This window comes from Panicum virgatum, chromosome 8K (genome assembly GCF_016808335.1).
Source record: "Panicum virgatum strain AP13 chromosome 8K, P.virgatum_v5, whole genome shotgun sequence".
NCBI lineage: Eukaryota > Viridiplantae > Streptophyta > Magnoliopsida > Poales > Poaceae > Panicum > Panicum virgatum.
In genome coordinates, this window is record NC_053143.1 from 38556484 (window position 1) to 38566960 (window position 10477).

Sequence of the window (10477 nt, forward strand, 5' to 3'; positions counted from 1 at the left end):
CTGCCGCCGCTTGCTCAGTTCGCGTCCCTGTTTGAGTTTGACCCGTCGCGGAGCACGCCCAGGAGGCCAGGCCGGCAGGTGACGTCACGTTTACCAGCGACCAGAGCCTGATCATCAGACTGCTGAAAAAATAATCGTTGGGTTCGAATTTCCCCCATTTCCGGCCGCTCGACTGCAGGCAGCAGGAGGAGGTAACGGTAATGGCTGCCGCTGGTGACTGGCCGGCATCTGGAAGCACAGCACGTTCCGTTCCGTTCGTTACAGTAGCACACAGGAAGGAGATCCCGCGGCGGCGGGGAGCACGAGAGACGGCGGAGGAAAATCTGTCGGCCACCCCATTTTTACAGATGCGGCACCAAAATTTGTCTCCCCCTAATTACAGATCAAGAGCGCCCGGGCCGGCCGGCCGGACGGCGAGCCGGCGGCCGGGCAAGCTACCTAAACCACCCGGACCCACCCCAAGGACCCTAGCTGGCTACCCGGAGCACGCCACGGCGCCCGCGCCGCCGCACGCGTCCCGCCGGCGCCGGCTGCCGAGGCGCCCGAGGAACGGCAGCGCGCGGCTCTTCCTGCGCTCCGGCTTGGGCGCGCCGGCGGCGGCGACGGCGGCGACCTCCTCGATGGTCTCCAGCTTGGGCGCCCAGCGGCGGGACTTGCCGTACCCGACGAGCTCCTCGTACTCCTTGGCGAGCCGCGCGTCCCCGCGCAGCACCGCCGCCGCGGGCTCCCGCTCCCGGTCCCGCCGCGCCCCGTCCCCGCCGGCCCCGGCGCCGCCGACGAGGAAGTCGTCGGAGAACTTGATCTGCAGCGCGCCGGCGGCGGTGCGGCAGAGCTCGAACGGCCGGCCGGGGGCCGCCGCCGCCTTGCCGCCGCCCGGCGCGCCCGCGCCCTTGGAGGAGGGCGTCGTGGAGAGCAGGAGCAGGAGCGAGGAGGCGAGGGAGACGAAGGAGAGGACCGAGCGGAAGAGGTGCGCGGGGAGGAGGAAGTAGGCCTGCCCGGGCTGGAGCTCCTCCCCGGGCGCCACGGCGGGGATCCGCTCCCCGATGAGCAGCGCGTCGGCGCGGCACACCAGGTGCCGCGGGTGCTGCTGCATCAGATCCCGCGCCGTCACCGGCGGCGGGTACGCGCGCACCCGCCCGTCGCACCCCACCAGCCGCACCACCTTCGGCTGCTGCTGGTGCTCCGGGGGAGGAGGCCGGCTCAGCTGGTGGCGGCCCTCATCCCCGTCCCCCGCGTCCCTGGGCGGCGAGGGGCAGGGCGACGGCGGGTGCGGGTGCGGGAAGCAGGGCGGCGCGGGGGCGTGCAGGTGCACCGCCGGCACCAGCGACTTCCACTGCCTCATGGCCGGAGCTAGCAGCCTGACGAGAGAGGGGAGCGGCGAGGAGAGGGGAGGGGAGGAAGCAGGAGGTGGGGGCGGGCGACGAGTGGGGTGGTGGGTATAAGAGGCAGGGGCGAGGCGGATGGGACGACGAGGTGAGGTGGGGGCACGCGGGGGGCCCACCGGCGTGGTGGCAGGTTTGACACTTTGACCGGCGGTTTTTTTAAGGGGGCCCCTCCCCTCGCCTCGCCTCGTCGTCTGGATCCAGCAGCTGGCTCGCCTGGCTCTCCGTGACTTTTTCCCTTTTCTTTTTCTTTTTCTTTTTCCCCCCTCTTTTCTTTTCTCTGCACTGTAGTGAGAGAGAGAGGGGGGGAGCGTGCGGGTGGTGGTCGACGGCGCCGCTGGTTGAAAGATGCGAATGCGAGCGAGGGTGTCAGTGAGTCGGTCGCGTCGGGGTCAGTCGGTGCCCACGTGTGGAGGGCGACCAGGACCAGCAAGCCACGGCCACTGCGAGAGAGATGGCCCGGACTCGGGTCGCCGGCGCGGCGCGGCTCGGGCCTCGGGGGAGACGGAATTGGAAACCTCTTTGCTCGGGCGGGCGGGCGGGCCAAGCCACGGCCACGTCGGCCAGCACCACGGCATCATCACTGACCACGTACATCCAGGAAGGAAAAAAAAAAGAGAAACAGGCGAGTAGCACTGTGACTGGTGCCCGCGGGCACACGAAAGGGAGATCGATGCAGAGAGTTTGACCCCGGAGATCGAGATGCAATGCAATGCAAGACCGGTCGCCCGAGATCTCGGCGGTGATCGGTCGATCGTGCTGGGATTTCGTTAGCCACGGGTCCCCAGAAGCGGTCGACGCAGTAGCATGGGACTCGTTTGATTTCTTTTTTTAAAGTAAAGTCGTTTGAGTTTTCTCATAGGATGTTTGGTGACGAACACGATATTTTTTCGAAATTTTCACTCCTCGCGACGTGTAACCTACCGCAACGTTTCTGACCGTGCATGGAAAGAGAGGAGCGTTATGGCCGGAGAGTAGCTGGGTTTCCCCGCAAACCAATGCGGCTCCATCTCACTGTAATTTTTCATTTTTATCCGATGCGTTGGCTTACCAGAAACGTCGTGGAATTCTACGGTGTCCCTGGCGCATTCTGCGGGGGGATCCGGATCTGACCAGAGGGGGTTCTAGGGATACGCTTAGCGGTGCGCGTTGTGGGTAATGATGGTGCCCGCTCCTGCATGTCGTTCGGGCGTTAGAGCATCTCCAAGAGACTCTTTAAAATGAGTTACCTAGCTAAAAATAATAAAACTGTAATAAAAATAAAATCCAACGGCCTCTCTAAACTCATGTCCTCGCTATCCAACTCGCCAACCAAGCCCAGCAGCTCGCATTGTATGCTGAACGAACGCGGTTAGCCATGCCCTCCCATAATTCCCGGGAGCCCTCCAGCGCGCCCTCCTGCACAGCTTTCGAAGCTCGCGGAGAAGGGAGGGAGGGTCGCTGGCGCAGCAGAGCGGAGCGGAGCTCGAGAGGGCACACGGCGACGGCGGAGATGGCACACGGCGGTGGAGCGAAGCTGTGGGCGCGCGGCGGCGGAGCGGAGCTGAGGGCACGTGGCGGAGAGGGAGCCAAGATGTGTAGACCCCAGGTGACAGGGATTTGGATTTGATGGTTTGTGGCTGGAGTAGTTTGGACGCGGTGACCTCTGCTCGTTCTTGCACAGAGGGAGAAGAAATTGAGAGTAGAGAGAGAGAGAGCTGCAAGGTGCTGCTTTGGTGGAAGAGAAATCAGAGGAGGGGGCGCTTGGCTTGCTGGCTTGTTTGGATTTGGAGCAAAGAGATCAGGAAGGATGCGCATGACGGCACGGCCGAGCTCGTCTGTGGGGCGGCGGGCGGCGGAGATGCTCGCGGCGAGATGCGGCTCGCGGTGGAGAAAGGAAGAAAATAAGGAGTATGACATGTGGGGCTCACTGGTACTGCATCAGATGAAGAGTCTAGTTTAGAGAGTCTGTTGGAAAGCTTGGCAGTTTAGGAAGCTTTTTATTCTTTAGCTAGCTTTTAAATTTCTAAATTTAGCTATTGCTATTGCTAATCTCTTGGAGATGCTCTTAGGGCTTGCTGGAAAGGTGGAGGGCTTTTGTCGTGGGCCTTGGCTCTTCTCGTTCTTTCTTCGAGCGTGGCGGTCTTGCTGGTGGCTTTCTGTTGGCGCGCATAGGAATTCCTATGTGCCAAGCAAAGTAGCTTTTCCGATGCCACGCGGAAGAACTTTCTATTTGTTGATTGAAGCAGCTTTCCATTGCCGCGCAATACTAGCTTCTTGTGCGTTGGCCCGAATGGGTTTTTGTTAGCATGCATAACAAAAAAACATTGTTTGTGTCGATCGCACTGGCTTTTTTGTTGGCACATACACTGTCAATCTAACTGGCTGGCTTTCTATTGGCGCGCATAGGAACTCCTATGTGCCAAGCAAAGTAGCTTTTATGGTGCCACACAGCAGAACTTCCTATGTGTTGACCAAAGCAGCTTTCCATTGCCACGCAATACTAGCTTCTTGAGCGTTGGCCCGAATGGTTTCTGTTAGCATTCATAACAAAAAAAATATTGTTTGTGTCGATCGCACTTGCTTTCTGTTGGCGCATACGTTGTCAATCCAACTGGCTGGCTTTCTGTTGGCGCACATAGAAAGTGTGCGAATCAAAGTGGTTTTATTCTGGTGTCGTGTATATAAGAACTTCTTGTGTGCCGATCAAAGTATCTTTCTATTGTCACGCAATATCTTTTTGTACGTTCCTTGGTCCAAATAATTTTTTTTGTTACCATGTGTAACAAGAACTTTGTTTGTGCGAGCGATCTAGATTTCTTTTGGCACACACGATAACTTCACACGCTGTCTGCTCACGCGCATATATAGGAAGTGTGCTGATGATCAAAGTGGCTTTCTTCCGTGCCATGCATATAACAACTTCTTGTGTGCTAATCAAAGTAGCTTTGTATTGTCATGCAATATCTATTTGCTCATTCATCCAAATGAGTTTTTGTTATTGTGCGTAACAAAAAAAATTGTGTCTCGACGAACTAACTTTTTGTTTGGCACACACATAAGAACTTCATGTATTGTTGATCATGTTGCCTTTTTGTTGGCACGAACAAGAATTTTGTGTGTGTCGATCTTTTTTATTTTCTATTAGCACGCACAAGAACAACATACATTATCAATCTTACTGCCTTTTTTTGTTGGTGCGAGTAAGAATTATATGGATACATGTGTGTCCATCCTGGTTACATTTTATAATAGCATGCAAGAGAACTTCATACATGGACGATCCTACAACCTTTATTTTGGCGCAGTTAATGAGAACATTTTGTGTGTCAATCCTATGTTGGCAGAGAAGAACCACTAGCTATTTTGATGGGCATGCACATAAGAAATGCATGTGACTACTCGATTCAACCAACGCGGCTTCTATCGCCACATATAGAAATTTTATCATCCATGTCAATCCTGCATGTCTTTCGGACGTTAGGGCTTGCTGGAAAGGTGGAGGGCTTTTGTGGTGGGCCTTGGCTCTTCTCGTTCTTCTTCGAGCGTGGCGGTCCAGCCGGGTGGCTTTCTGGTGGCGCACATAGGAATTCCTGTGTGCCTAGCAAAGTAGCTTTTCCGGTGCCGTGCAGAAGAACTTTCTATTTGCCAATCGATGCAGCTTTCCATTGCCACGCAATCTACTAGCTTTTTGTTGGCCCGAATGGTTTTCTTTTTGTTAGCATGCATAATCAAAAAAATGTTGTTTGTGTCGGTCGCACTGGCTTTTTGTTGGCACATATGCTGTCAATCTATCTAGATGGCTTCCTGTTGGCGCATAGGAATTCCTGAGTGCCAAGCAAAGTAGCTTTTCCGGTGCCACGCAGAAGAACTTCCTATTTGTTGATCGAAGAAGCTTTCCATTGCCACGCAATACTAGCTTCTTGCGCGTTGGCCTGAATGTTTTTTGATAGCATGCATAACAAAAAAAAATGTTGTTTGTATCGATCGCACGGACTTTCTGTTGGCGCCCATAGGAATTCATGTGTGCCAAGCAACGTAGCTTTTCTGGTGCCACGCAGAAGAACTTCCTATTTGTCGATCGAAGAAGCTTTCCATTGCCACGCAATACTAGCTTCTTCCGCGTTGGCCCGAATGGTTTTTTGTTAGCATGCATAACAAAAAAACGTTGTTTGTATCGATCGCACTGGCTTTCTGGTGACGCATACGCTGTCGATCCAACTGGCTGTCTTTCTGTTGGCGCACATAGGAAGTGTGCGAATCAAAGTGGTTTTATTCTGGTGTCATGTATATAAGAACTTGATGTGTGTCGATCAAAGTATCTTTCTATTGTCATGCAATATCTTCTTGTACGTTCCTCAGTCCAAATTATTATTTTTTGTTGTTACCATGTGTAACAAGAAATTTGTTTGTGCTCATCGATCTAGATTTCTTTTGGCACATACAACAACTTCACACGCTGTCAATCTAACTGGCTTACTGCTCGTGCGCATATATAGGAAGTGTGCCGATGATCAAAGTGGCTTTCTTCTGTGCCATGCATATAAGAACTGCATGTGTGCTAATCAAAGTAGCTTTTGTATTGTCATGCAATATCTGTTTGATCATTTGTCCAAATGAGTTTTTGTTATTATGCGTAATAAAAAAAATTGTTTGTCTCGGCGAAATAACTTTTTGCTTGGCACACGCACATAAGAACTTCAAGGTATTGTTGATCATGTTGCCTTTTTGTTGGCACGAACAAGAATTTTGTGTGCGTCGATCTTTTTTATTTTCTATTAGCACGCACAAGAACTACATACATTGTCAATCTTACTATTTTTTTTGTTGGTGCGAGTAAGAATTATATGGGTACATGTGTGTCGATCCTGGTTACATTTTATAAGCATGCAAGAGAACTTCATACATGGACGATCCTACAACCTTTATTTTGGCGCAGTTAATGAGAACATTTTTTTGCGTCAATCCTATGTTGGCAGAGAAGAACCACTAGCTATTTTGATGGGCATGCACATAAGAAATGCATGTGCCGCTCAGCTCAACCAAAGCGCGGCTTCTATCGCCACATATAGAAATTTTATCGTCCATGTCAATTCAGATGCCTTCCTGCTTGCATGCAAAAGAACTTTGCGCGCATCATCCAACTCGACCTTCTGTTGTTCTCCAATTTTGCATGACGATCGAATTAGTAAATTCTGGCATTTTCCATAAATGACTCTCGTGGATATTTAATATTTGCATTGATATGGATCTCTAGTTACACAAAAGTGCCATTGAGGTTGCTTGGATGGCAATTCGCGAGGGACATGATACTCCGGAAAAGGACAATAAGCCGGAGTACTGTACTATGACTCTGCGAGCAAAACTAATCCAAAATCCGACGATAGTGTGCCAGTAGGGACCGATATGTATTAATCTTGACTCTAATCTTGGCATTCCACCACGAGTAAAACCTTCTAGAAGGCCAGAACAGCTGCTGAGCTCTCCAAAGCAAGTGAACCACCACCACCACCACCACTCTACCACCGCGCAGTCGACAACTAACCTCTCAACCGCATGTGGGTCCCACGCCGAGCCACACAGCAAAAGCGGACCGGTCGACCGATAGAGTATGTATGTAGAACGTGTGCTCTGACTGACCGGCGACCGTGCGTGCGTGCTGCCCGGCCGCTAGCTCGAATCACTCTCTCACTCATATCCTGCAGTCCTGCACGCTTGCTTCCAAAACATTCGTCAATGAGCAGCGGAGAAAGTAAGGCTGGCACTGGCAGGGGCTGCTCGTTTGGTAGGTCGTCCGGCCGGTCGTTGGGCCACCGGCCAATCACGCCTCGTCATCAGTCGTCAGGCAGGCTGCTCGTTTGGTAGATCTGTTCCAAACAGGCAGGCCCGGCCTCAAGGTTCACGTTCGCCCAACCACCAAACCAGATCAGCCGTCTTGGCAACCACTCTTTGCTGATCAGTGTCGTTGTGTGTAGAGCCAGTCCTGTGAAACCAAGGGCTGGTGGTCATATTCAAGAGAGGGTCCAAGGTTTAGGTAGCATTGTTGCGTGCGCTGACAGGGATTAAGGGGAGGCGGGGTATACAGCCATTCATCGTCCATGCCTAGTAAGACACAGAAGTGACCCAAAGGACTATATTAGTATTTATTGACACTAGTGTATAGTAGTACTATCTGTTCAACATTCAGCTAGTGATGACGCTTTAGTTGGCACAAACTTCCTGTCGGTACACTCAGACAGGAATACCCTCTGCTACAAGACAAGGACGAAGGCGCTCAGGAGCGGCAACCACGGACCACGGGTCCGGACCCCCGCGGACAGGTCCCGAACCTCCACGGGCCGGACCTGGGCCTCTACAAGTGGAAGCCAGACCTCCAAGAGGCCTAAGTCATCGAGCCAGCCAAGGGACCCGGACCCAGCACCCTATTTGGGTAGGAGTCCGGAGCCCTCGCAAGCCCCTGTGGGCGCGGCCGCCGACCCCAGGGTCCGGCGCCGCCACGTGTCCCACAGGGCCGACCTCCGGACCTCCGCTCCCCGCTTGGGCAGGGGTCCAGAACCGCCACGAGCCCCTGTGGGCGCGGCCGCCGACCCCCTGGTCCGGTGCCGCCACGTGTCCCACAGGCACGAGTCTTCTGCCTGAAGCCAGCCCTCCTGCCTCATTAAATGCTGGTGGTTGGGGCGTGCGCTGCCAGAGCAGGGCATCGGATACCCACTCACGGGTTGGACAGGCGTGACATGACAACACGGTAAGCCCGCCTATTTCCAAGGCGGCTCGTCTGTTACCGAGGCACGCAGCAGTGTCTCAGCGCCGCGCGCGTGGGCGACGAGTCATGATGACCAGCTACTAACTGGAGCAACAGTGCACGCTGCTACAGTGGATTAAGTCAGTAGTTCGGCACTTCATCATGACCTCCACGCGCGGCTCCAGAGGCTAGACTCTACTCCGACAGGACAGCTCAAGACCATCCCTGGTCAGAAGCTACGCACGGAAGCCGACGACAAGATCTCCGGATCTGAGGCATTGAAGGCCAAAGTGTAGTTTATAATACATCACCGGGCCCACTTGTCGGGGTCCCGCTCAGTGTACTGCTCCCCTTGGGCTTATAAAAGGGAGAGCATGCACGATAGAAAAGGGGGGGTTTCCACAAGTTTTCACACATGCAGAGACAGGCATAGCTCCTCCCCCAGCTTGCACACAAGTTCAGCAAATACATCACACAGTGGACGTAGGGTATTACGCTCCGGCGGTCCAAACCACTCTAAATCCTTGTGTGCTTCCGTGTTCTTACGCCTCTAGATCGAGCATTCCTTGACTGCCTCCAAGCACATCCTACACTTAGGATTATGCGGGTGCATTTCGCCACCCGGCTGTGGTTTTCCACACCACGACACTTCCGATCCATGACTCTATCACAAATGAGAGGAAAAAAGGAGTAGTGTATTATACTTGTATTTATTATTACATATAAGAATAGAAGCATCTAAACTAGTCGTTGTCTTAGGCCAGTCTCAGTGGGAGTTTCATGGACACAGATATCTAGACTGGAAACTAGGTAACCGTACCAGATGAGTTTATGGTGATGAAACTCTCCTCACATCTCATGAAACTCTATCATTCTCTCTCCTTGCCACGTCAGCAAAATTGATGATATTTAATGTCATGAAATTCTCCATGAAACACCCACTGAGACTGGCCGGATTTTATGACATTAAATACCATTAATTTTGGTGATATGTCAAGGAGAGAGAATGATAGAGTTTTATAGGATGTGAGGAGAGTTTCATCATCACGAAACCCATATGGCACAGTCTCCCTCTATTCAGTTTTGATTGATATATTTTCATATGGCACAATGGCCAAAGGCATCACAAGTGTACTTATCAATCTAATAATTTGTTGGTCCTCCGATGGTTTAATTGGGAACTCCTTGTAACTAGTGTTATTTATTGCCACAACTCATGCCAATAGTAAATATACCTATTATTTTTGAACATTTAAGTTTTTGAAATATAGCTATCCAAAGTGAATGGAGGGAGTAGTTCTCACTCTAAGTAACTGTGTCCATAAAACTTACACTGAGACTGGCCTTAAACAAAACAGGTAACCAAAAGGGGAAGGAGAAGCCGGCAAAAATCTTGACACCGCTCTATAGCAATTGACCTCCACTCACCAGCACCCTATGGACCTTTTTTAGGTATAAAATTACACCGTGGTAACTATCGCTGAACAAATAGCCGATTGTGAAGAAATAATTTACTCCTACCCGACAACACACTCCCTCGCAAAACCGATAGAAAAGATGCTCATCATATCGGTGGTAAGCATCGTCAGTAAGCTAAGGTGTTGTTTGTTTCCAGAGATTTTTTTAAGTCTCTGTCACATCAAAAAAAATCTTACTATTTTAAAATATTAAATAAAATCTGTTTATAAATTTTTTTGATAGCTGAGTGCTAATTTGCGAGACGAATCTAATGAACCTAATTAATCCATAATTTATTATAGTGATACTATAGTAATCATCCACTAATCATAGATTAATATACCTCATTAGATTAGTCTTGCAGTTTAGTCAGGGTTCTAAATACTAAAATTCTTTTTGATGTGACGTAGACTAAAATTTAGCTCCTAAAATCAAACAAGCCAGTGTCGTCGAGTCTGCTCAAACAAGCCAGTGTCGTCGAGTCTGCTCTTTTACTCGTATACCATCCTCTGGGCGCCCTGGCCTTTTACTTTTCACGGTCGTCGTGTCACTTTTACGCTCACCAGCAGTCCCTTCAAAACGAGCCGTGAAGGAACAAAAAGAGAACCAAAGGTGGGAGTAAAAAGAGGAAGTTTTCAAAACAAGCACCGGCGGTCTGCACTCTGCAGGGGCGTCGCCGACACTGCAAAGCTCCTCCTTTTCTGCAGCAGCGCCTCGAGATCCCCTCGCTCGCTCCCACCACACCCCCTTCGTCCCCTCCGGCCTCCGCGGCTCCGCTCGGTTTGGCCGGCACCAAGCTGGCACCTCGCCGCCGCCGGCCTCTCTCTTCTTCCCCGGACCCGGAGCCGGCCGGCGCCGTGCGCGGTGCGGCGCCCCGCATCGCGTCGAGAAGCCAAGCTAGGCCTACGTGAACTCT

At 51.9% G+C, this 10477-nt stretch overlaps 1 protein-coding gene across 1 annotated transcript; it reads right to left on the reverse strand.

The window, feature by feature from the left end:
- Positions 1-227: 227 nt before the first annotated feature.
- LOC120644583 lies at positions 228-1414 on the reverse strand. Its single transcript, XM_039921231.1, has one exon. It carries the CDS (start codon positions 1340-1342, stop codon positions 476-478), a length of 867 nt encoding a protein of 288 aa, XP_039777165.1. The 5' UTR covers positions 1343-1414; the 3' UTR covers positions 228-475.
- Positions 1415-10477: the final 9063 nt, after the last annotated feature.